This window comes from Panulirus ornatus, chromosome 46 (genome assembly GCF_036320965.1).
Source record: "Panulirus ornatus isolate Po-2019 chromosome 46, ASM3632096v1, whole genome shotgun sequence".
Taxonomy (NCBI): domain Eukaryota; kingdom Metazoa; phylum Arthropoda; class Malacostraca; order Decapoda; family Palinuridae; genus Panulirus; species Panulirus ornatus.
Window position 1 is genome coordinate 13,318,410 of NC_092269.1, and position 27,677 is coordinate 13,346,086.

The 27,677-nt window shown below is 38.9% G+C and overlaps 1 protein-coding gene across 2 annotated transcripts in view; it reads left to right on the plus strand.

The window, feature by feature from the left end:
• The window catches only part of LOC139763141 (uncharacterized), a 486,471-nt gene that overhangs the window by 382,854 nt on the left and 75,940 nt on the right, over window positions 1–27,677 (plus strand). For both annotated transcript variants that reach the window (XM_071688843.1, XM_071688844.1), the window contains exon 12: window positions 20,859–21,092. In XM_071688843.1, coding sequence (XP_071544944.1) covers window positions 20,859–21,092 — 234 coding nt within the window. The remainder of the gene's footprint in view (window positions 1–20,858; window positions 21,093–27,677) is intronic.

A 27,677-nucleotide genomic window follows, 5' to 3' on the forward strand; every position in this document is an offset into this window, starting at 1 on the left:
ATTGTAAAGAGTAAAGTTATGTACATAAAATTATATACATAAAGTGGCATGCTTAACATTGGTACATAAAGGGGAACTGTGTTGCTGCATTAATGTAAACCACACAGCCTAACCGCATAACATTAATTTTTTTTCCTGTGTTAGTGAGGTAGTGCCAGCAGCAGATGAAGATGGGCCAGATTCTATCACATCCATTCTATATCTGTCATGTGTATTGCAATGAAGCCACAGCTCCCTATCCACAGCCAGGCCTGACAGACCTCTCTGTGGTTTACTTTGGATGCTTCACATGCCCTGGTTCAGTCCATTGGCAGTATGTCAACCTCAGTTTGTCACATTGTTCGTATTCACTCTAGCCTATCCATGCTCTTCACCCTCCTGCATGTTCAGGCCCTGATCTTTCACAATCTTTTTCATTCTATCCTTCCATCTTCAATTTGGTGTCCCTGGTTCCCTCCGCTTCTGACACATGTATCCTTTTTGCCAACCTTTCCTCTCTCATTTTTTCCATATTTACAAACTATTTCAGCACACCTTCAGCTCTCTCAACCACACCTTTTTTTATTACAACACATCTCTCTTACTTACCCTTTCATTACTTACTTGATCAAACCTCCTCACACCACATATTGTTCCAAGACATTTCATTTCCAACACATCCACCCTCCTCCACACAGCCTCATCTATAGCCCATTCCTTGCATCCACATAATATTCTTAAGACTACTATTCCTTCAAACATACCCATTTTTGCTCTCCCAGATAATGTTCTATCTTTCCACACATTCTTCAGTGCTCCCAGTACCTACCCCCTCTACCCATCCCTATGACTTACTTCTGCTTCTCTGTTTCCATTCACTGCAAAGTCCACTCTCAGATATCTAAAACACTTCACTTTCTCCAGTTTTTCTTCATTCAAATTATACCTGAACTAACCTGGCCCTCAACCCTGTGATACCTAATAATGTTGCTTTGGTCACATTCACTCTCAAATTTCTCCTTTCACACTCTTCCAAACTCAGTTACCAACCTCTGCAGTTTCTCACTCAAGTCTGCCACCAGTGCTGTATTAACAGCAAACAAAAACTGACTCACTTTTAGGTCCTCTTACCCCCCTCCACAGACTGCAGATACACCCCTCTCTCCAAGGCTCTTACCTTTACCTCCCTCACCACCCCATCCATAAACAAATTGAACAATCATGTGACATCATACATCCCAGCCACTGACCAACCTTTACTTGGAACTACTTACTTTCCTGTGTTTCTACTCGTTCACAAGCTTTACACCCTTGAAAAAAAGCTTTCCACTGCTTCTAGCAGCTTTCCTCCCATACTGTATATTATTAAAACCTTCCACAAAGCATCTTTATTAGCCCTGTCATATGTTTTCTCCAGACCCACAAATGCCACATACTTTAAAACAAACACCTCATCCACACATCCTCAGCCACTTCAGAAACCACACTGCTCCTCTCTAATCTGATGCTCTGTACATGCCTTCACCCTCTCATTCAATACTCCCCCATACAACTTAACAGTAATACTAAACAAATTTATACCTCTGTAGTTTGAACACTCACCTTTATCTCCTTTGCCTTTATACATTGGCACTGAACATGCATTCTGCCAGTCCTCAGGTACCTCACTGTGATCCATGCATACATTGAAAATCCTTACCAACCAATCAACAACACAATCATTGATTCATTTAGAAATTGATAAAAAAAAAAAGATTTTTGGAATATCTTTTAATACCAGGTTCTTCGATGAAGGCCAGTATGGATTTTTATCAGGGAAAAGTATGCAAACACAACAACTATCTCACTATAATGACTTAAATCATAGTATAATGATAGGAAAGAGGTATGGTCACTGTTTTTCCAGGTTTGCAAAATCTTTTCACAAAATAAAGCATAGAATGTTATCATGGAAATTGATAAGACAAAGTATTTAAGAAAAAATAAAAAGATGGATCAGAGAGCTTTTAGCCAACAAAAATTTCAAAGATGGTTGCAAGTCCTTAAGAATAATTGTAAATGAAAATCTTGCATTTACAGTGATAAGGTAACACACATAAGCCAGATCATAATTGATATGATATTAAGAGCTTTCATAAAAGACAAAAAAATCAGCGATGAAAATGTTTAATGTATTTATGACGTCTCCTTCCAGAGACTTTTTTTTCCATAAGTCATCGCCATTTCCCGGGCTTGCAAGTTAATGCCAGGAACAGATGAAGAATGGCCACATATCTTCACATCACTTCTTTAGCTGACATGAGCAATACTCAAAAACCACAGCCACCTATCTACAACCAGGCCCCACAGACTTTCTATGGTTTCCCTTTGTTGTTTTACATTCCCTAGTTCAGTTCATTGATAACATTTTGATGCCTATATACCACATTGTTTCAGTTCACGCTGTCTCTTGCATACCATTCCCCCATTGCATCTTCAGGCCCTGATCACTCAAAATCTTTTTCCTATCATCCTTCCATCTCCAGTTTGGTCTACCCCTTCTTGTTGCATCCACTCATTTTCTCCATGTTCAAACCATTTCAGCACCCCCTCCTCAGTACCATCTGATGTGATATATTTAGATTTCCAAAAGGTTTACGATAAAGAGACTTTTACATAAGCTCAAAGCACATGGAATCAGTGAAGAACTCTGTACACGGATTCGAGACTGGCTTACCAGAAGAAAGCAGCATGGCAGGAGTATTAAACGATGAAGCTTCAGATTGGCAAAACATAACCTCTCTTATCGCTCCATCCATCTATATGTCAAAAAGCTGTGGTGACTTCACACAGCCCTGTTTCACACTCACATGTATACTGACACTCAACTCAATTCTACATCCACTCTTATGTATGGATTTTATACTCTATAGAAGGTTTTCACACCATCCAACTGTTGTTTTCTAACCATCATATCCATGACACAACTCATAAAGCATTTCATATGACTCTGTTTTATGCTTTCTTCATATACATAAAATATGCACACAGCTTCTTACTTATTTGCTAGGCTAGATACTTTTCCACAGTCATTTTCACTAAACGATCTGGTCATACATCCCAACCATTCCCCTTATTGCATCTTCAGGCCCTGATCACTCAAAATCTTTTTCCTATCACCCTTTCATCTCCAGTTTGGTCTACCTCATCTCCTTGTTCCAACCACTTTTGACACATATATTCTCTATGTTAACCTCTCCTCACTCACTTTCTCCATATTCAAACCATTTCAGCACCCCCTCCTCAGTACCATCTGATGTATTATATTTAGATTTCCAAAAGGCTTACGATAAAGTACCCCACAAGAGACTTTTACATAATCTCAAAGCACATGGAATCAGTGAAGAACTATGTACATGGATTAGAGACTGGCTTACTGGAAGAAAGCAGCATGGAGTATTAAATGACGAAGCCTCAGATAAGCTAAACATAACCTTTCTTATACTCCTTCCATATATATGTTAAAAAACCATGGTGACTTCACAGAGCCCTGTTTCACACTCACATGTATACTGAAACTTTCACTTAATTCTACATCCACTCTTATGCTGGATTTTCTACTCTAGAAGGCTTTCACACCCTCCAACTGTTGTTTTCCAACCATTATATCCTTAACACAACTCATAAAGCATTTCATTTGACTCTGTTATATGCTTTCTCTATATACATAAAATCTGCACACAGTTTCTTACTTTTTGCTAGATACTTCTCCAAAGTCACTTTCACTAACGATCTGCTCCTTACATCCCCTTCCTTTCATAAAATCCATTTGCTCCTCACTTATTCTGCAATCATTCACTTCCACTACTCTGCTAGTCAACACTCTTGGATACATCTTTCCTGGCATACTTAACAGATTTATTCCCCAATAATTGCTACATGCATCCTTAGCACTTTTTCCCTTGAGTAAATGTTTGGAACAATGATAGCTTTTATTCATTCCTCAGGAACAATCTTCTGTTTCCAAGCTAATTACATTTCAGATGCAAGCACTTTCTCCTCCAGACTGCTGGATTTCATCCATAATCTTATATTTTCCATTTGTCTTTCATAACGTCAGCCTCATTATTACCCTTCTTACCTCCCTTTTTGCTATTGGCTCCTGCACTTGTATCCTTTCCCTTCCATCCTTCACACCCATGCATGTAACAACTGTTGCCTTACCTTCTCCCACATTCATCAGTTCTTCAAAATAGTCTTTCCATCTTTCTTTCACTTCCTCCTTTTGATTCAGCTACTCCCCTTCCCTACTTCTCACATTAACATTTCCATTCTTATATCCGCTACTTTCTCATTTAACCTCCATCCGTTACGATTTCTTATTACCCCTAAACTTTTCATTCGAGTTTCTTCCACTGTCTTCATCTACTCTGCTTTTTTGCTTTCCTCTGTCAGTTTCTTAACATTCTGCTTACATATCTTGTATTCTTCCCTCCTCCTTTGTTGAGCATCCACAGGTACATTCCATTGGAGGAATCTACTGTATGTCTTTTTCTTCTCTTCCACAGCGTTTCCAGTCTTATCTGTTCACCATGCAATTTGCTTTTTACTCCTGTATCCCACACCTTTGTGTCCAACTACTAATTCAGCAGACTTTGACTTTTTTGCTCTAAACATTTTAGATGCCTCATTCACACATTTATTGCACTTCCATCTAAACTTTTGGTCACCCACTTTATGTAATCATTCTTGGATTCTTTCTGATTAATCTATCTTCTCCGATGCCAACACTTTTACCCCTCCATTCCTCCATACACTATATCAGAATTTTCCCCTGATCCTCACCTGTACAAGAACCATAAAATTGTCAGTCTCCGAAGAATCATCCCTCAACTTTAGCACCTAGTGCACCCTCTTTCTACCTTTCATCCACTACCACATAGACAAACTCTTTTGCTCTTCACCTCCATCATCTCTCATTCATGTATACCTATGAATCATCTTCGGCTGAAAAAATGTTTGCAAGGAATGAACACCTTTCAGCACAGATATCCACAAGATAACTTCTATTTTCATTTACTCTAGGCATTTCCATATACCAGCTGTTTCATCAGTTTCATCACATCCCACCTTTGCATACATTACAACCACCTTTCTTTCCTTCCCAGAATCATTTATACAGTGTTACAAATCCTGGCAGGATGCCAATTTATTTGTTGCTATCCTAGCAGGATTGTCAGTTTATGTGTTATGCACACTGGATAATGCTATCTTAACATTATGGGATGAAAGCAAACACCAGGATTAAATCTATATATAATACAAGAAATAAAGAGTACAAGATAACAAAAGCACATTAATCAGGCACAAATGGGAACTTCAGTGAAGGGCGCTAATTGGGAGGTTATAACAAGTAGTGGTGATGTGAGAAGGAGATGGAGTGAGTATTTTGAAGGTTTGTTGAATGTGTTTGATGATAGAGTGGCAGATATAGGGTGTCTTGGTCGAGGTGGTGTGCAAAGTGAGAGGGTTGGGGAAAATGATTTGGTAAACAGAGAAGAGGTAGTAAAAGCTTTGCGGAAGATGAAAGCTGGCAAGGCAGCAGGTTTAGATGGTATTGCAGTGGAATTTATTAAAAAAGGGGGGGACTGTATTATTGACTGGTTGGTAAGGTTATTTAATGTGTGTATGACTCATGGTGAGGTGCCTGAGGATTGGAGGAATGCGTGCATAGTGCCATTGTACAAAGGCAAAGGGGATAAGAGTGAGTGCTCAAATTACAGAGGTATAAGTTTGTTGAGTATTCCTTGTAAATTATATGGGAGGGTATTGATTGAGAGGGTGAAGGCATGTACAGAGCATCAGATTGGGGAAGAGCAGTGTGGTTTCAGAAGTGGTAGAGGATGTGTGGATCAGGTGTTTGCTTTGAAGAATGTATGTGAGAAATACTTAGAAAAGCAAATGGATTTGTATGTAGCATTTATGGATCTGGAGAAGGCATATGATAGAGTTGATAGAGATGCTCTGTGGAAGGTATTAAGAATATATGGTGTGGGAGGCAAGTTGTTAGAAGCAGTGAAAAGTTTTTATCGAGGATGTAAGGCATGTGTACGTGTAGGAAGAGAGGAAAGTGATTGGTTCTCAGTGAATGTAGGTTTGCGGCAGGGGTGTGTGATGTCTCCATGGTTGTTTAATTTGTTTATGAATGGGGTTGTTAGGGAGGTGAATGCAAGAGTTTTGGAAAGAGGGGCAAGTATGAAGTCTGTTGTGGATGAGAGAGCTTGGGAAGTGAGTCAGTTGTTGTTCGCTGATGATACAGCGCTGGTGGCTGATTCATGTGAGAAACTGCAGAAGCTGGTGACTGAGTTTGGTAAAGAGTGTGAAAGAAGAAAGTTAAGAGTAAATGTGAATAAGAGCAAGGTTATTAGGTACAGTAGGGTTGAGGGTCAAGTCAATTGGGAGGTAAGTTTGAATGGAGAAAAACTGGAGGAAGTAAAGTGTTTTAGATATCTGGGAGTGGATCTGGCAGCGGATGGAACCATGGAAGCGGAAGTGAATCATAGGTTGGGGGAGGGGGCGAAAATCCTGGGAGCCTTGAAGAATGTTTGGAAGTCGAGAACATTATCTCGGAAAGCAAAAATGGGTATGTTTGAAGGAATAGTGGTTCCAGCAATGTTGTATGGTTGCAAGGCATGGGCTATGGATAGAGTTGTGCGCAGGAGGGTGGATGTGCTGGAAATGAGATGTTTGAGGACAATGTGTGGTGTAATGTGGTTTGATCAAGTAAGTAATGTAAGGGTAAGAGAGATGTGTGGAAATAAAAAGAGTGTGGTTGAGAGAGCAGAAGAGGGTGTTTTGAAATGGTTTGGGCACATGGAGAGAATGAGTGAGGAAAGATTGACCAAGAGGATATATGTGTCGGAGGTGGAGGGAACGAGGAGAAGTGGGAGACCAAATTGGAGGTGGAAAGATGGAGTGAAAAAGATTTTGAGTGATCGGGGCCTGAACATGCAGGAGGGTGAAAGGCGGGCAAGGAATAGAGTGAATTGGATCGATGTGGTATACCGGGGTTGACGGGCTGTCAGTGGATTGAATCAGGGCATGTGAAGCGTCTGGGGTAAACTATGGAAAGCTGTGTGGGGCCTGGATGTGGAAAGGGAGCTGTGGTTTCGGGCATTATTGCATGACAGCTAGGGACTGAGTGTGAACAAATGAGGCCTTTGTTGTCTTTTCCTAGCGCTACCCCGCACACATGAGGGGGGGAGGGGGATGGTATTCCATGTGTGGCGAGGTGGCGATGGGAATGAATAAAGGCAGACAGTGTGAATTGTGTGCATGGGTATATATGTATGTGTCTGTGTGTGTAATATATATGTGTACATTGAGATGTATAGGCATGTATATTTGTGTGTGTGGACGTGTGTGTACATACATGTTTATTGGGGTGGGTTGGGCCATTTTTTTCGTCTGTTTCCTTGCGCTACCTCGCGAACGCTGGAGACAGCGACAAAGCAAAATAAATAGATAATAATAAATAAAATATTTTCGTTAACCCTTAACATTCAACATTCCCCATTCCAGGTAAGATTTCAAACCAGGAGATCTCTTTCCATTATGACAATTTGACTATAGAAACATGATACCAGATACACTTATTCGTTGGGCAGTTCTATGACAAGTTATAATACATCATTACACTCACACCCTACTCGACACAGTCTGACATCGTACAATCTAGGGCAGGGGTGGCTATGGGGATTGAGACAAGGAAAACCTATATTACCCTTTGTGCATGTGATGCTGAAGGAAGTTACAGCCAGGCTAATGGAAGTTACAGCCAGGCTGACGTCAGGGGCTTTATATGGAGGGGCTGCCAGCCGGGAGTGGCCAGCCCTGCCCTGACTTGCCACTTTTGGCTATGATAGGGCAAGAATGATCGCAATTACTATTGATTGGTCAAAAGACTGATTGTCTTGCCCTCATCCCGACGTGATTGGCTAGAGGCATAAGGTTCGGCACTCATACTGTCTAAAGGCCCAGCCATGCATCTCTGACGACTCATCCAGGATGGGTGGGCGACTTTCCCCAAGCACCTCATGGGTGACCCGAGTCACTTGACAACATTACCTGAGGAATAATTAATGGCCAGTTGGGATATGCACAGCTAGTTGGCCATCTGGCATGGGTGTGCGAGATCCCAGTTAGACATGGGAGTGGCCGAGGAGTCTCTTGAGACATCCCAGATCACCACTTGGCTTACCTATAACATACAACTTTCTATAACATAGACACTACGAACATGCAGGTGTGTAACAGCAGTCATTCAAGTTCCTCTAGAGTTGCTTCATTTCATCCTCACCTGGAACAATCATCATATTCGTAGGCCCATATACATATATGAATACATATTTCAATGTTCCAATCTTTATTTCCACTCACACTATTCTTAATCCATTCCATCAGTGCTCTTTGACACCTTCCCATACTCTTGTTGATAACACAATTGCATTCAGCCTTTCCATTTTTACTCACACACCCTGCCAGAGGATATGGGTTTCCCCAATCCGCAGTGTTATATATTGCAAATAATTGTATAAGGAATAATTCATAATCAATATTACTTTAGCAACAGTATTTATTTATTTTCAGTGTCTATTGTTTATACGTACACCCACTGTAGGGAGGCTTGTTTATATTCATACTGTCTGTGTGGAGAGGGAAAATAAACTTGGGCACTAGATGATGCTTTAATCTCTCCAGCATAGATAACCTTCAGAGATGATATAGCACAGAATTGTGGAAATGAGGATGGAATGGCTTGGTACAGTAAGACTTACAGTACTGTCTGAGTCACTTTCAAATGTTGAATTAGAGTAGAAAGGTGACTTAGAAGAATCAGGTGGTTCAGGGCTTGCTTGGCCATATTGTGCTTTTGATCATTCCACAAAGGATTTCAATAATTACTATGAGAGATTAGAGCAATATTTCTGTGCAAATGGGATTGGCACTTATCCAGCTGAAGTCTATGATGCCACTATTCAAACTGTTAATAAAAGAAAAGTTGCTGTCCTGATAACTGCCTCAGGTAAGAGTACACATAAGTTAATGCAAGATATATGCAGTCCAAAGTTACCCAAGTAACAGACTTTTGATGAACTAATCAAGTTACTTACAGACCATTATGGGCCCAAGAGACTTGATATTGCTGAAACTTTTCAATTCCACAAATGCATTCAGGAAGTCAAGTCCATTGCAGACCACAGGGTTAGGGTAAGACACATGGCTGCAACATTCAGTTTTTGCTTGTTTGTCTCAAGAGCATTGAAAGATCAGTTTCTAAGTGGGGTCGACAATGCTGAGACCCAAAAGGAGGTGATTATCACTAAAAGATCATTTGAAGAATGTCTGCAAATAGCCCAGGCTCATGAAGCCCCTGGTATTGAGATGCAGCAGTTCCAGAATAGAACTGTGCCTGCTCACCAAGTTCAAGTTCAGATAGTGAAGAAACTTTGGCACATCAAGTCCAGCATTTAAGAAAGTCACCACAGGCAATGTGCAGTGCAGGATTCATGCCCAAGCATTATCGCTCCACTGTGAGGGAAGAAAAATGTTCAGGTCAAGCCTTCAAGACATACAAGTGCTTTTCTTGTACAAAACTTGGACATCAGAGAGGACAGTGCCATTTCAGCAACTATATGTGCTACAAATGCAAACATCAAGAGAAACATTGCTGCCACATGTAACAAAAAGAATATTCACAACAGAAGGGTTGAAGACAATGAAATACAAGATGTTCTGCAACTTCAAGAGCCAATAAAACTGAATTTTGTTTATGCTGGTATTACTGTAAATGCTCCCATTAATATTCCTTTGAGGCTTTAAAAGAATGTTATATTGCAGTCAGATACACATAGTTCCAGTACTATTGCCCCTAAGGATTGGTATAAGAAATATTGTTCTAGTTTACCATGAAAGCCATCCAAATTATGTCTTCCCACTTATACTAGTAAAAACCTTAAACCATTAGGTGAAATAGAAATGGAAATCTATTGTAAAGAGAAACAACTCAAACTTCCCCTAGTGATTACCCGAAAAGGTAAACATGCTTTGTTAGGAAGAAACTGGGTGTTCAAAGTGGTACCTGATGGAAAGATTTGTTCTGTGTAAATCATCTTCACACCACTAAAGATATTCCAGATGTTTTCACTATCTTCGAAAATTCCAGTGAATTGTTTAAAGATGATCTAGGATGTTATAATGGCCCAGAAGTTGAACTCATTGTTTCAGAAAATTTACAGTTTCATGAAGCTTGATCAGTTCTGTATGCTTTTCAGTCCAGAGTATAAAAAGGAGTTACTGAAAATAGTAAGTAATGGAGTAGTTGAGAGTTTCATGTGCCCCAGTTGGTGCTGCTTCCATTGTGTCTGTGAATAAAAAAGATTCAGGTATAGTCAGAGTGTGTGGTGATTCTGGTGGAATTTAGAACAAATGTGAAGATGCAGTAAGGTACTCTATTCTAGAGGTTGAAGATTTTCTCTCAGCTTTAAGAGGTTGTTCTGTATTTAGTGTGTTGGACATGTCACAGGCATAATATCAAATTCCTATTGTGACTGAATCTCGCAAATACCTCACTATCAACACTCATCGTACTTTTTGTTTTTAAGAGATTGCCCAATGGTATTCATTCTGGCCTCACTATTTCTTAGGGAATAATGGATTCTCTACTTTCTTACATTTCAAAGGTTATATGCTACTTAAATGATATCCTCATTGCAGGAAAAGATAAGAAGGATCATGTGAATACTCTGTATAAAGTTCTGCAAAGGTTGCAAAAGTCAGGTTTCAGTTTAGATAAGAACAGATGCAAATTTGAACAAGATTCTGTCACATATCTTGGTCACAGAGTAGATGCTGAGGGCCTTCATCCTACAGACGTTAAACTCCTTGCCATAGGTCATGCTCCACCCCTTAGAGATGGAACAGCCTCAACATTCTTCTCAGGCCTGATGATATTCTATTTCATATAGCGTGGGCTATGGATAGAGTTGTGCGGAGGAGGGTGGATGCGTTGGAAATGAGATCTTTGAGGACAATATGTGGTGTGAGGTGGTTTGATCGGGTAAGTAATGATAGGGTAAGAGAGATGTATGGTAATAAAAGAGTGTGGTTGAGAGAGCAGAAGAAGATGTTTTGAAATGGTTTGGTCACATGGAGAGAATGAGTGAGGAAAGATTGACAAAGAGAATATATGTGTCAGAGGTGGAGGGAACAAGGAGAAGTGGGAGACCAAATGTATGGATAGGTTTCCAGATATGTATCCAATTATGAAGGAAGTAGAGCCTCAAGTAAGGGAAGGTGAAAATGCAAGTCCTGCAGTTTCAAAATTTTGGGGCTGCCTCACAGTTCTATCAATAAAGCAGTAATTTCTCCTAGTGAGCAACTAGTTACTTTTAGGAGATGTCCAGACAGGCAAAGTAAACCTCTTAGAGATCTAGATTACTGTACAGTTTGAAAACTCTGTGACTGTTTTAATTTTGATGTGTTTTACCTATACTGGACTATATTGAACTAGTTACTCTAGTTCCTCAGAATTTGCTTTAATTTGTTTAACATTCCTTTTTAGCTGATACAGTTTAGTTTATATTTTCATATTATTATTACTGTAACAATTGTATTTCTTTACTTTCACTGTCTATTATTTATTTGGATACTCACTGTAGGGAGGTTCATTTATATTCATACTCTCTGTGAGGAGGGAGAAAAAACTTTGGAACTAGAAGATGGTTCTATAACCTCTCCAGCATAAATGGTCTTCAGAAACTGATAAGGCACACACAGCACATGTAAACTATAACTTTTAGATTTCTCCACAAGCTCTCTCCTGTTATTCTCATGTAGCATGAGATGAGACTTGGATACTCCAGATGGGATGAGACTTGGATACTCCAGAAAACTGGACTATCCCCTTGAGGCACTGAAATTCATAACTTTTCCTAACTCTTGAGTGCATACCACAGTAGCAGCACTTCCTAACCTCATTAGTTATGGTATTGCCACCATGCTTTTACTTTAAAAGTATTTCTTTATGCCTTTATTAACAGGTTTCTTGCATAATTGCATGTTATATCCTCTGGTTGCTGTATCCATACATAATCGATCTGTTTTAAAAACTTAAAAGGTGTGATCAGGCCACCCCTGACTCTTCTCTTTTCTAAGTTTGGTAAACTTATAGCCTTTAGCCTTTCCCTGTAACTTAGTTCTTTTAATTCTGGTACTCTCTTTGTTGTCCTCCTCTGGACTTTCTCTATTAGTTGTTTGCTTCTTTAGGTGAGATGAGGTGTGTGATGTGTATTTGTCTATGTCTTTGTAAAAGACAAGACACACAGTAGACAACAAGCTGGGTTCTCCCATAAACTGGAAATAAAGCTACCCAAAGAGGATATTAACCTGTTTCCATCCTAATGCCTGTAGCAGGAGGTCAAAATTTCTTTTGTAACATCAGTATTGGGTGCAACTTGAATAGCACAGACTGTATGTTGTTTGATTTTCTTCATTCTATATGAGAAAGTCTCCATCTCTTTATGAGGAATCTAGAACCATGATTGGCTGTTCATTTTAACATTATACAGCCATTTTGGATTGATAATTAAATTTTAATGGCTGAAGGATTGAGGTGTGGCATTTTGTCTGTTTGGCATTTGTTATTGCATGTGTAAGATAACCATGCAGTGTCAAGAAATAAGAATGCTGTAAAAATGTGTTATAAAAAATTACAGTGGTCAACAAAATTTTAACTTTTTTGTCCCAAAAACTAAAGTAGGTAGACCTTATAGTACTTTTTATGCTGAATTTGAATCTGTTTTTAGAATTTTTATGTTAGGCATGGTTTTTAAGAGACAGCAATTAGATTTTACAGTAAGTGTATATTACTCATTTATAGATAAGGCTGGTACTACACTTAAAGACTTACCTGTAAATTGTGGGTGTACGATTTTTGGCTATATTAGTGTCCAGCAGTCATCTACCAACATAGAGGGTCTCCACTTTCCTTGGTACCACTTTTCCATGTCCAAAATGTCCTGGTAAAATCTTTTGCTATGCTCATCACTGACTGCTCCAAGATTTTCTGGGAAAGTCTAAGTGCAAGTCCAAAAGGTGAATTTTTAGACTCACATTGTACCCAAGAGCTTTATATGAAGTCAGTAGATATTTTACAACATCACAGTAGTTTTTTGATCTGTGATTCCCCCAAAATCTTTGCAAACTCTCTTAAATGATGGCCATGCAGTTTTTTCAGCTCCATTTAGCTCTTCATTGAACTTTTCATCTTGGAGCAATTCCTTGATTTGTGGTCCTACAAAATACCCTCCTTGATTTTAGCATCAATGATTCTGTGGATTTTATTCCTCAAATACGTTAATCCTCAGCCAGGTTTATCCATACCTTTGGTGAAGTTCGTCATCAACCTGAGCTTAATGTGCAAAAGAGGCATATAAGTTTTTTCAGGATCAACAAGAGGAGGATTGATGACATTCTTCTTCAGCAGAGTCAGTGACGTTCATTTTGGCCACACTTTCTTTACAAAATGATTTTTCTTGTCCTGACTGTCCCACTCACAAAGGAAACAACAGAACCTGATGTAAGCAAAGTGCATTCTGAGTAAAAGTGCACAACCTTTAGGTCACCACTTACTTTTCTCTTAAAGTCCCCATACTTACTTTTTTCAAAATGAAGCTTCATGTTATTATACGATTCCTTCATGTTTTCTGTGTGTGCCAGAGGAACAGAGGGGAACTCATTTCTGTTGTGGAGTAGAAACGCTTTCAAGCTTACTTTTGATGAGTCGGTAAACAAGCACCACTCATCTCTATTATATTTGTGGCCAGGTGCCCCCATAACAGAACAAACATCATTGCAAAACACCAGACCATCTTCAGGGGAGAAAAAAGTCTTTGAAAGTGCTATGGCAATCATGATAAAAACAAACTTTAGTTTTATTCTGGAGAAGATTCCAGCCTTGCTTCCTAGACAAATTTAAATTGCGGACAAGATCATTAAGATCTCCTTGACTCGTCAAATGTGGTTCACTTGAAGAACAGCTTGCTTCAAATGTTGGATCTATATTGTCCTCTGCTTGGTCTACTTTCTCATCACCAGACTAATCACCACTCAGTATGATGTTTCTTGGAGGCTCTATCACAGGTAATTCCTGACTGTGAGGTACTGGCTTCATAGATATTAAATTAGCAGGTTTGGATGGTATTGCAGTGGAATTTATTAAAAAAGGGGGTGACTGTATTGTTGACTGGTTGGTAAGGTTATTTAATGTATGTATGACTCACGGTGAGGTGCCTGAGGATTGGCGGAATGCGTGCATAGTGCCATTGTACAAAGGCAAAGGGGATAAGAGTGAGTGCTCAAATTACAGAGGTATAAGTTTGTTGAGTATTCCTGGTAAATTATATGGGAGGGTATTGATTGAGAGGGTGAAAGCATGTACAGAGCATCAGATTGGGGAAGAGCAGTGTGGTTTCAGAAGTGGTAGAGGATGTGTGGATCAGGTGTTTGCTTTGAAGAATGTATGTGAGAAATACTTAGAAAAGCAAATGGATTTGTATGTAGCATTTATGGATCTGGAGAAGGCATATGATAGAGTTGATAGAGATGCTTTGTGGAAGGTATTAAGAATATATGGTGTGGGAGGCAAGTTGTTAGAAGCAGTGAAAAGTTTTTATCGAGGATGTAAGGCATGTGTACGTGTAGGAAGAGAGGAAAGTGATTGGTTCTCAGTGAATGTAGGTTTGCGGCAGGGTGTGTGATGTCTCCATGGTTGTTTAATTTGTTTATGGATGGGGTTGTTAGGGAGGTGAATGCAAGAGTTTTGGAAAGAGGAGCAAGTATGAAGTCTGTTGGGGATGAGAGAGCTTGGGAAGTGAGTCAGTTGTTGTTCGCTGATGATACAGCGCTGGTGGCTGATTCATGTGAGAAACTGCAGAAGCTGGTGACTGAGTTTGGTAAAGTGTGTGAAAGAAGAAAGTTAAGAGTAAATGTGAATAAGAGCAAGGTTATTAGGTACAGTAGGGTTGAGGGTAAGTCAATTGGGAGGTGAGTTTGAATGGAGAAAAACTGGAGGAAGTAAAGTGTTTTAGATATCTGGGAGTGGATCTGGCAGCGGATGGAACCATGGAAGCGGAAGTGGATCATAGGGTGGGGGAGGGGGCGAAAATTCTGGGAGCCTTGAAGAATGTGTGGAAGTCGAGAACATTATCTCAGAAAGCAAAAATGGGTATGTTTGAAGGAATAGTGGTTCCAACAATGTTGTATGGTTGCGAGGCGTGGGCTATGGATAGAGTTGTGCGCAGGAGGATGGATGTGCTGGAAATGAGATGTTTGAGGACAGTGTGTGGTGTGAGGTGGTTTGATCGAGTAAGTAACGTAAGGGTAAGAGAGATGTGTGGAAATAAAAAGAGCGTGGTTGAGAGAGCAGAAGAGGGTGTTTTGAAATGGTTTGGTCACATGGAGAGAATGAGTGAGGAAAGATTGACCAAGAGGATATATGTGTCGGAGGTGGAGGGAACGAGGAGAAGAGGGAGACCAAATTGGAGGTGGAAAGATGGAGTGAAAAAGATTTTGTGTAATCGGGGCCTGAACATGCAGGAGGGTGAAAGGAGGGCAAGGAATAGAGTGAATTGGAGCGATGTGGTATACCGGGGTTGACGTGCTGTCAGTGGATTGAATCGGGGCATGTGAAGCGTCTGGGGTAAACCATGGAAAGCTGTGTAGGTATGTGTATTTTGCGTGTGTGGACGTATGTATATACATGTGTATGGGGGTGGGTTGGGCCATTTCTTTCGTCTGTTTCCTTGCGCTACCTCGCAAACGCGGGAGACAGCGACAAAAAAAAAAAAAAAAAAAAAATTAACAGTATACTTGGATTTTGATGTTATACCATTTGTGTGTGTCAGGCAGAACTAGCAATCCGAAGCATGATCTTTGGGTTCTTTCCAAACCATAGGAATGGCAAAAAGCATATGATGTGAACCTTTTGCCCATGCTGTGAGAAACCTGATACATGTGACGCAACAGATATGGGGGGCCCAGTTTTTATCTTGGTCACCCACTTTACAACCAAAGTAATGCTCATAGCATTCTTTAATGAAGGTTGTGAAAGAATGTTTTTTTGACATGAATTTCAATTCACCAAAGATATAGCAGAAAGAATTCGTCATTATAATGGTGGATGGGGTATCAGCATAACTCTTGAATACACATAAGCTCAGTCTGTCAACAGAGTGGAAAAGACACTGTTTACAAATTGAGTTCTTGCCTGTAACTGACAGAGAACTTGTTTCACATTGAGTTCTTACCTGCAACTGACACAGAACTGCTAACCAGGAGTGGGCACTGTTTGAATGCCTCAACATTTCCAGTTGTGTTTCTGCAGTCCCCTGGTGACTCATTTATCTAGCCTTGTGTTTTCAAAAAGAAGTGCTTTGTAGATAATATGCGAATATGCTGGAACAAAAAAAACTATGGGTGATAGTGAAATTCTGAAAAGATATTTGGATTCAGCATACAAAAATACACATAAAACAAATTCTTTACCTTGTTACAAAATCTTTGTTGACCAGCGTTATCATTATTAATGTAAATACCAATTTGTAAGTGGTCAAAAATGATAAGGAAAAATTATCATTAATTTCTTCAAAGCCTAAGATATTTTAGATGTAGAAGGATAACCTTTTAAGATGTTTGGTGTAATAATTTACTTTAAAAGATTATTGCATGAGAAAGGATTTTTTTTTTAATTTTGATATTTTCATGCTGATTAGAGGCAAAAAAATGATATCAAAACACTTATTATACCCAACTATAATCTTCACTCACATTTTCAGTTCAAAGGTGGTGTCTGTGCTTATTCCAACATTAACACACTGGTTGCATGCCTGGAAGACCTTGAATCTCCAGACCTCGATGTTATTTGGCTCAAGGTCTGTCCCTAAACTAGCATGGTTTTCCTCTGTTTTGTCTTCTGCTCTCCTAAATTTACAGATTCTATATTTTTCTTTGATTATCCAAACTCCTGCCATGATGCTGTGGCATCTTCTCACGCACAAGCCGAGATCCTCTACTTAGGAGATTTAAATATTCACTGTATGGAATGGTTTGATTCCTCCCATATGGATAGTGGGAGATTGAAGCCCCTCATGTTCTTCATTTTCAGTGATCTTGAGCAAATTATCTCCCACCCTACCCATATTCCTGACTGCTGTGACTACTCTCCTGACATTTTGGGTCAGTTTTCATCTCTAATCCCTTGCATTGCAACTACACAATCTTGCCCACAATAATTTTATCTGATCACTATCTTATGAATATATCTGTTTTAACAACACTTCCTCCTCCAGCTGCTTCTTTAAATGTCAGTATTGGCATGCATGTTAATGAATTGACTGGAATAACTTACGAAAATTCTTTTCTTACTATTCTTCAATAAATTTCTATCTCTTATGTGGTGGTGCTTCTGTCTCTGCCAAATGCATAGCAGAGGATATTGTTGCAGGAATGGAAGCATTTATCCCCTCTTCCATCAAGATGAACTCTTCTTCCAATGCATGGCTCATCTGTTCCTGTTGTAAGGCTGATTGGCCTCAGAAGAGGAACAGGCAAGGGATCAAGCATGGGCTTGGATAAGCTTTCCTTCCTCCAATTCCCATTTAGCATTTATCAGTGCTGTAATCATTGCAAGTATGTTTGTTATCCATGAAGCAAAGTGTTTCCATATTCAAACGAAGTGTGATAGCCTTTCCTCTTCATCCACTGTGTCTTTTCCTTTCCTTCCTTTTTCCATTCTTAAGGTACTATGACTGTCCCTCCTATTGACAAAGCAAGTACCTTTGGTTCCCATTTCTCTTTTAACTCTGCCCTATAGGACTAACATTCCTTCACCCTCTGATTCTCCTTTTAGTAATCTTTTGCTCCTTTCTGTAATCTCTTTTCAAACTCTCTGAAAAGTGCTTCTTTTTCTGGACACAAGCAAGGCTTATGGTCCTGATGGCATCTACCTTGTTTCCTGAAAGAGTGTATTACTGAACTTGCACCTGTGCTTGCTAAACTGTTCCATTTTAAAAAGCAGAACTTTACCTTTTTCTTAGAAGCATGCATTGTTACATCCCATCCCTAATTATTGTCCTGTTGTGTTAACATCTACCATTTCCAGTCTTTGAATCCTTCCTCAACTCCCATATTCTCAGACATTTTGAATCTTACAGTCTTGTCTCTGATCATCAGTATGGTTGTTATAAGGCAAGATCCACTAGTGATATTCTTTCTTATCTTTCTAATGTCTGGTCATCATCCCAGAAAGATTTTAGGAATTCTATATGGTTGCTCTAAAGCTTCCTTCTTTTGGCTTCCTTCCCTCTCTTTGCTCCCTCATGTCTAGCTTCCTCTCTGGCTGATCTATCTCTGTGGTTGTTGATTGATTAGCCTTTCCCCCTTTCCTCATCAACAGCAGTGTCTTTCAAGGTTCTGTCCTGTCTTCTATGCTTTTTTTTTCCTTTTTTTAATCAATGATTTCCTTTCTTCCATAAGTAAGCAAATGCACTCATGCACTGATGGCTGAACACTTCATTCCTCCACATCCTTCAATTCTGCTCTTTCCTCTCTCATTCATTCTGCATCTTGTCTCGACACAGCTTCCTCAATAAACTCAGACTTGGACAAGATATCTCAGTAGGATTGATGAAATCTGGTTGAGTTTAATGTATCCAAGATTCAGTTATTGCCACTTTGTCAAAAATTCCTCAGAACTTTCCTCTCTCCTTTGACAGTTCTTTGATTCCACCTCGTGACTCATTTAACGTACTTGGTATTACTATAACATCCACTCTATCTTGGAAAGCTAACATTAGGGAAATAGCTAAGTATGCCTATAAGAAAGGGAGTTCTGTTTAAATTTGAAATTTCTTTCTTCTGGTCAGTTGCTCCATCTATACAAAGGATTGATCTGTCCTTGTATGGAATACTGCTTTCACATCTAGGGTGGCTCTAGTTCTGCATCCTTACTTGACATCAAACATCTCATTTCCAACACATCCACCCTCCTCCGAACAACCCTATCTATAGCCCATGCCTTGCAACCATATAACATTGTTGAAACCACTATTCCTTCAAACATACCCATTATATTTGCCCTTATTATTGTCATCTGCCCTTGATTACTTGTTATGTTGAAGTATAAGAGTATAGTCATTATTCATAGAAGGAAATAGAGCAGTTTATGAGTAGATGTAAATTCCAGAGTTAATTAGAATGATTATTTCAGTGGCTAGTCCACCATAGCATCCATCTTGTATTCAGATGATTATTTGTATTTTATTATTTGCAATACATTGTTTTGTTGATTGTTTCAAGTGTATTAGTGATCCTGACCTATTTATTTATTGAAATGTGATAAGTATAGATTTGGGTTTGGTGTTTAGAGATGTCACTCGACTTTTACTGAAAGGTTGCAGCATCTACATAGAGGTAGCGGCATCTATATAGTCTAGTATATCAACTGAAACAGTTATATCAGGACATAAGCTATGGCTAGTGTGTTAAAAAGTCAAGACCCACTGTAGTTGAAGGCAGTTGGGACTGACAAACTCCAGTGGTGATCTTGAACCATTTGTGGAAGGCTCCTCTGACATGCCTCCTTTGTTCCTTTCAAGAAACTAAGATAATCTATCCACTGCAGGAGTCTTCCTTGTATTCCTCCCTTTTTAATTACCCCCATGTGGTACTGTATCTAATGCTTTCTGGCAGTCTAGATACAGGCAATTTACCTAGTCTTCCCTTATGTCTAAGACAGAGCTCACTCTCTCAAAGAGGTTTGTTACATATGATCTTTCCCTGAAACTGGTTCTTCTTACGTAGGTAATTTTTCCTTTGTAGAAGGTCATCCACTTGCTTTCTAACTAACTCTTCCAGTACCTCACAAATGTCACTAGTCAAAGAAACTGGTTTGCAGTTCAACACCTCTTCCAAGTCTCCTTTCCTCTTGCTGGGTATGTCATTTGCCCCTGTTCCACTCCCTTGGCACTTTACTCTTCCTCAGTGACATCTTGAACAGCATTTCAAGAGGGCTGTCAGATGTATCTGCACACATCTTCAGCACTTAAGGTGAAGCTGTATGCAGATACATTAGACAGACCTCTTGAGATACTTGTGTTATTGCAACCAATGTTAGTGGATTATTTATGAAAACCTTTTGGGATTTACTTGTTAGTGCTCTCCATCCTATTTATTCATGGTATTGTTCTCTCTCTTTTGCTCCATATGGCTTCTGCAAATAAAATGAATCATGGTTATTACCAAAGAATCTGAGAAGAACTTTTATTATCAGGAATCTTAAAACCTATTTTGATAGGTAAAGAGTTTTTCTTATCTGAGATATTACATTTTTCATAATTTTTTTTCCTTGGTAAACACATTGTGGTCCTTATTACAGTACAGGTATAGGGGATATTTATTTGTTTTTGTAGTATATGTGATGTACTTTCTGCAACTTTGATAAGTAAATACTTTTGGGGCAAAACTGCTTTTTCTCCTAAAGATATTAAATTTGATTTTTGCTGAATGTGATCAGTTGTGAATCCTGTAGGTTCCCAGTTTTATAAGTAATCAGCAGATGACTTAATTTTTTTTTTTTTATCACTCTTGCCCTATGAATTCTCTTTGTTCCATTTTCTTGTGTATAATCTCCCAACCATCTTGATTGATGTATTATATATAATGAATACTCTATAAGGATGATTATATAATTTGATTAGAGAAAATGATTACTTGATAGACTTTTTTATTGGAATCCTTAATAACCCATTCTGTAAAAGTACATCATCATATGTCTTTTGCAGGTACCTCCGATACCTCTCATTTATTTAATTTGATGACCAGCATTGTTGTCTTGGCGTGTTGGTTGGGTAAGTTATGGATACGGAAGCATCTCCTACCGACCATAATAGAGGTCACTACCAAATATGCGGAAGATAATAGAAGATGTGTTACTGAAGATGAGGATGAAACTTCATGCATGGAAGAATCTGAAAGACAATCTAGAGAGTTGATCTCCTGTGTTACTCCCTTATTAGGTAACATCTAATTTCAAATGTTTTTAAATATTATGAAAATGAAAGTATTGTGGGAATAAATATTTAGATTCTTGAAGTAAAGTAAAATTAGAATTGGAGATTTAAGTAGTTTCAAGGCTGTTGTAGTTATAGTCAGATAAAACACATTTGGAACTGTAGGCCCTTAGTACTTTGATTAAAGTTATAATGAGAAGTAATAGCAGATATGTGCATAAGAAGAATTGAAGTTTACAATAATGAAATATGAAAGCATGTTTATTGCTGTGTAATAGTTCCATCAATTAACTTACTGTATTCAGCCACCTATTCTGTTTCTTTATAATTATTTCCTGATATAACTTCTATCTGTTGTGTACTTAGTATCTTGCTGTGTCCTCTTTTAAAGTTGTTTAGTCACATATCTCTCACTGTAATTCAGCTTCCTTATTTTTTAAGGACAATTTCTGTTGCAATTCGTTGAACCTTCTCTGTCACATTTGTGTTCCTTGGATTAAGGATAAACAAACTGGTAATGCATACTCTGATTAGGATGAATATATGTTTTAGATTTTTTTTTCATCTCCTGATTTGTCCCACAAAAAAATCTTGGATATTTTAGGAAGTTAGAACCCTATTTTGCTATTGGGCTAGCACTAGCATTCCCCTCTGTTATAATTCAAAAACCTGTGATAATGGCAGCTCAGTTGTTGCAGACAAGTGTTCAGTCAATCAGAGTCTGCCGTAGTGATAACATCACCATTTCACTTCCTCCAGGTGATAGATCTGCTCAGCAGCTGAGAATTCCCTAGATCACATGTAGACTTGGTGTTTTCTCCAACCTACTTTTTTTTTGTGCAATCTTTTCCCACCCTGTTATGGATTGATACCTTTTTGATGTTGTTTAAGGATGTGTCTGTTTTGTGATATTTACTTTTATCAAGGATGAAAGGCATGTGTATGAGTAGGAAGAGAAGAGAGTGAATGGTCCCCAATGAAGGTTGGTATGTGGCAGGGGTGTGTGATGTCACCATGGTTGTTAAATTTGTTAGATTGGAGGAAGTGAAGTGTTTTAGGTATCTGGGAGTGGATGTGGCAGCAAATGGAACCATGGAAGTGAGTCACAGGATGGGGGAGAGTGTGAAGGTTCTGGGAGCGATGAAGAATATGTGGAAGGAGTAGTAGTAGCAACAATATTATCTGGTTGTGAGGAATGGGTTGTAGATAGGGTTGTGCGGAGGAGGGTGGATGTTTTGGAAATAAAATATTTGAGGACAACATGTGGTATGAGGTAGTTTGATCTAGTAAGTAATGTAAGAGTAAGAGAGATGTGTGAAAATAAAAATTGTGGTTGAGAGAGAGCAGAAGAGGGTGTGTTCAAATGGTTTGGACATACGGAGAGAATAAGTGAGGAAAGGTTGACAAAGAGGATATATGTGTCAGAAGTTGAGGGAACAAGGAGAACCAGGAAATCAAATTGGAAATGGAGTGATGGAATGAAAAAGATTTTGAGTGATTGGGGCCAGAGCATGCAGGAGGGTGAGAGTCATGCACGGAGTAGATTGAATTGGAACAATGTGGTATACTGGGGTCATTGTGCCTCTGTGGATTGAACCAGGGCCTGTGAAATGTCTGTGGTAAACCATGGTATTGGAGCTACCTCGTTGACTTTGGGCGACGACCGGGTGTGGGGGGGAAAGAAGAGAATGTATATGTTGTCTTTTCTCTTTTCCATCTTGCATTTGTGCTGTTTCCCTTGGGGCAGGGTGGCATAGGAACTGGGTGATGGCGAGCAGGTATGAATATGTACATGTTTATATATGTATGTATATGTGTATGTGTTGGTCTGAATGTATGTTTTTCAGCATTTGTGAATGCAAATATGAATGCAAATGGGAATATTCTGTTTGATGACAAAAACATGAGTTATTCATATTTTTTTTGTACAAATTAGTTTGAATTATAAGAGTTTCAGCCATAGAAAATTGAATGAACGAAATGTATGAGTATGTATATGTGCGTGTGTGGGCAATTTATGTATATACGTGTGTTTGTGGGTGGGTTGGGCCATTCTTTCGTCTGTATCCTTGCGCTACCTCGCTAGTGTGGGAGACGGCAATTAAGTATAATAAAAAATGAATAGTGCTATGAAATTTTGACTATAGTTTATATTTATACTTTGTAGCTGGAATGATATCATTAACAAGTGAAAAATATATTTACATAAGGACTTACTATTAGTAGTTGAATTTGATTATTGGGAGGATATATTTAAGAAATATTAGCTTCTCAGATCTCTCAACAGAAAGCCTGTTCTTCTTTTCATCATATATCAGACTGGCCCTACTGAAGAGTTGTTCGCTGGCAGCACTTGATGGAGGGCAAGCCAAAAATGTCCGGGCTAAGTGAGAGAGAATAGGATACGTTTCTTTATGCATTCTCCGCCAAGTCAAGGGTATTTCTTGATGTTTTTTGACATCTGCTGACTCTGCTGTGAAAGCTGGTTATCATCCTTATCATCATTGCTCGATGAAAGGATTGCATTAAGCATTGAAGCAAGATCTTTAGAAATAGAAATCTTTAGAAACCCGAGATGCATCTGATAGTTTTTTGTTTTATTTCTTCTTGAGCACTCAACCATTGTTCTTCAAGGAAACAGACGATGCTGTTCTTCACTCTGTCTCTAACAAATTGGGCTTAAAAAATTTTGCCTCACATCTTGGGTCCAAAAATGTGGCCACTGTGTATGTATCATTACTTTCTAGTGTATCAAAGCTCTTCAACGATTCTTTCATTACTTTTTCTCTCAAGTTCTTCATGGCAGGGTGAGTGACTTGATCACCATTTTTAGTGAGGTTGCAAGAGGTATTATGTCAAATACTGATGATGAGGTGCTGCTGATTTTCTTGATAATATCCTGAAATGGCTGGAGAACAGTGATACAGTTTGTCAGAAGGGACTCATCTTCAGCAGTAATTGATGTGATTTTAGAGTTTTATCTCATATACAAGCAAAGTGACTACATAAGTTCTTTATTCTAACTGTCATCTGCAGTATGCTGTTCCACTGAGTGTATCACTGATAACTGAGGAGCATTTATTCTGAGCTGAGTGATTGAAGTGAGTTGCTATAGACCTTCATTTAAAGAGGTCTGTAACTGGTTTTTGTGAAGATTTGCCATGCTTGACCATGAGATGCAGTTGATGGGAAGTGAAATTTTGTTGTTGATAGCAGAAAGAATAGTACTTTTTTGATATTAGCACCAGTATCCCTCATGACACAGTGAACATTGTTTGAGGAAATGCTCTATTTTTCAAGCAATGAGTTGAATAGTTCACTCAAACATTCTCCGGTGTAGCGTTCAGAGAGTGGCTGTACACATAACATGTAATTTTGATCTTTAAACTCCATGTCACTGCGATGACTTGTCAATGAGAAAAGACAAACACCGGATTCAGTATCTAACCACTTAGTTGTGAATGTTAATTTGGTAGACTCTATCAATGTTTTGATGGAATCATAAACTTAATTTTCATCAAGATTATATATATCCTCACAAATGAGGTCACCATAGTACTTGCGATGTCTCAGTGGATATAGTGGATATAGTGCATTAAACGTATGAAACCAATGACTTCTATATGTGAAAATGGTGAATTGTCCATGACTATCATCTCAGCAGCATGATGATCTGTACCTTGTGTTTTTGGGTTCTTAGAATCCCTTACTCTTTTCTTCTCAGAGCAGCTTTCTAAAGTTTGCTGTTTTATTGTCACCAACAGCATGGATGTTTTTCTCTTCTTGCTTTTCTTAATCTCATCCTTTTTGCTCACTATAGCTTTATAAGTTTCTGGATGTTTACTGCTCGGATGATTTCTGAGACTGGATTTTGTTCTTCCTTTGTGGAATGGTTTTGCTTACACAGTTTACACTTTGCAATATCTTTGGACAAATTTTCAAAGTACTGGCACACCTCACTTGACAGCATTGTAATGTTACTATTGCTAACTTCCTTACTTCTCAGTCAGACTCTGTAATAGCTGCTCTATAATTGTATCAATATCAATGACCAGGAGAGTATGAGACACAGCAACACTGGACACACGTGTGCAACACACACTTCACAGGATCGGTGCAGTCGGAAGTAACTCAGTGACTGAACTCACTCATTGAAGTAGCAGTGGTAGTCCCAGGGATATCAGGCATGTCTTGGACAAACCTCGAATGGACCCAGAACAGTTCATATCAGACAGGCGTCTCTCTCTCTCTCTCTCTCTCTCTCTCTCTCTCTATCTGTCTGTCTCTCTGTCTCTCTCTCTGTCTCTCTCTGTCTCTCTCTCTGTCTCTTTCTCTCTCTGTCCTCTCTCTCTCTCTCTCTCTCTCTCTCTCTCTCTCTCTCTCTCTCTCTCTCTCTCTCTCTCTCTCTCTCTCTCTCTCTCTCTCAGAAATTCTTTAAATCTAGAGTACTTTTTTCCAGTTTTGAGCTAAGAATCTATAGATTACCCACTTTTTAATGAAAAATTCTGAAAATCTGCCATCGGGCAAAAAAATATGGAGAAATCTAGACTTTTCCGGGAATCTAGCAACACTGCTTTGAGGGACATGATACAGCAAGCAGCCCTATAACTAGCTTGGCACAGCTGCTTGGTTGGCAGAACAAGCCTAGAACACCTGTTCAGCTCATGCTTTTGACTTATTTGATTTTCTTTAAACTTTATGGATAAAGTTACATTATTAATATTTGCAAAATAATCGCATGACAACATGCAAATGCAAATACGAACATAAATATTGAAAAAATATTTGAATGTATGTGAATGCGAATGTTCAGACTATCATTAGCATGTATGTATATATATGTATATGTATGTGTATGTGTGTATATGTATCTTTATGTGTGTATGTGAGTGGATGTATCTTTCTTCGTCTATTTCCTGGTGCTGCCTTGCTGATGTGAGAAGCAGCGATCAAGTATGAAAAGAGAAAAAAAATTATTTGCCTACAATCAGTTGTGGTTGTGTTGTGAAGTACCCAGCAACATCTACTCCAGAACAAATAGTTATATGGAAGAGAACCTCTCTGACCTTAGAATAAATGCTAGAAATTTCACAAGGCACTGATGATAGTGAGGAAGCATCTGCAAGGTAGAACATGCCAAAACTTATTTGAGGGTAAGCGTGTGGAGTGAGAGTGGGTCATGGGTGGAGCATGCCATGTTCTTGCTAGCTCATCATTCTCACAGTCTCCATAGTTGTGTGCTACATGTGTAGTTTGGGCATATTTACTAATTTGATTTTCCAGTAATCCATTGTGTTTGTTTTTGTTAATGACATCCAAATGTCCAACATCATCTCCTATCCCAATACCAGCAGTTAAGCAGAAGAGAACCTGTCTAACCTTAGAAATGGAACTTGAAATCTTATGATACTCTACTGCTGGTGAGGGAGTGTCAGTACTGGGTGTGCTTACAGCCATGGTGAGTTTGCAATCAATAACACAAAGAAAAGTTGAAGTGCAATGATCCGCTGTACTCCACACTTTGCCAAGGTAATTACAAGGGTTAGAAGTCCACTTATGGAGAAGATAGAGAAAATGCTCTCGGTATACATACTGCACTAGACAAAGAAGAAAAGCAGCCTTAGTAACCTTCAGCTCAGGTGTAAAGCTCTGAAGATTTATAAGTGTTTGTGTATCAAAGCCAAAGTAGCTGAACCAGAGCCATTTCAAACAAGTAAAGGATGGCCCAATAAGTTTATTGATGTCAAAAGTTACATAACGTGGCAAACATCCCATTTTTCTCTGTACTTTTATTGGTTTGCTTAATGCAATATATGTTTTTGTAAGGTTTCCGCAGAACATAACCCCCGCATAAAGGGAGAGACAGGAAAAAGCCTCATTTATTTCATATATTAAACAACTTGAATAACCAGAATTTGTGTTATCCATATTGGCTGATCCCCAAGCATTTTAGGTAACACAGATTGTACTGTTAGTAGGGATGTAAGTTTGAATGGAAAATAATTGAAGGAAGTGAGGTGTTTTAGATATCTGGGAGTGGACTAAGCAGCAAATGAAATCATGAAAGTGGAAGTGAGTTGTAGGGTGGGGGAGGGGGTGAAGGTTCTGGGCTTGATGAAGAATGTGGATAGAGAGAATGTTATTTTGGAGAGCAAAGAGCAGGAATGGTTATGTTTGAAGGAATAGTAGTTCCAACAATATTATTTGATTGCAAGGCATGGGCTATAGATTGGGTTATACGGTGGAGGTTGGATGTGTTGGAAATTAAATGTTTGAGGAAAATATGTGGTGTGAGGTGGTTTGATTAAGTAATGAATGGGTAAGAGGGATGTAGGGGAATGAAAAGAGTGGAAGAAGTTGTGTTGAAATGGTTTGGATATTTGGAGAGAATGAGTGGGTAAAGGTTAACAAAGAGGATAAATGTGTCAGAGGTGGGGGAACAAGGAGAAGCAGTAGACCAAATTGGAGGTGGAAGGATGGAGTGAAAAAGATTTTGAGCGATCAGGGCCTGAACATGCAGGAGGGTGAGAGGTGTGGAGGGAATAGAGTGAATTGGAATGATGTGGTATACCGGGGTCGACGTGCTGTTAT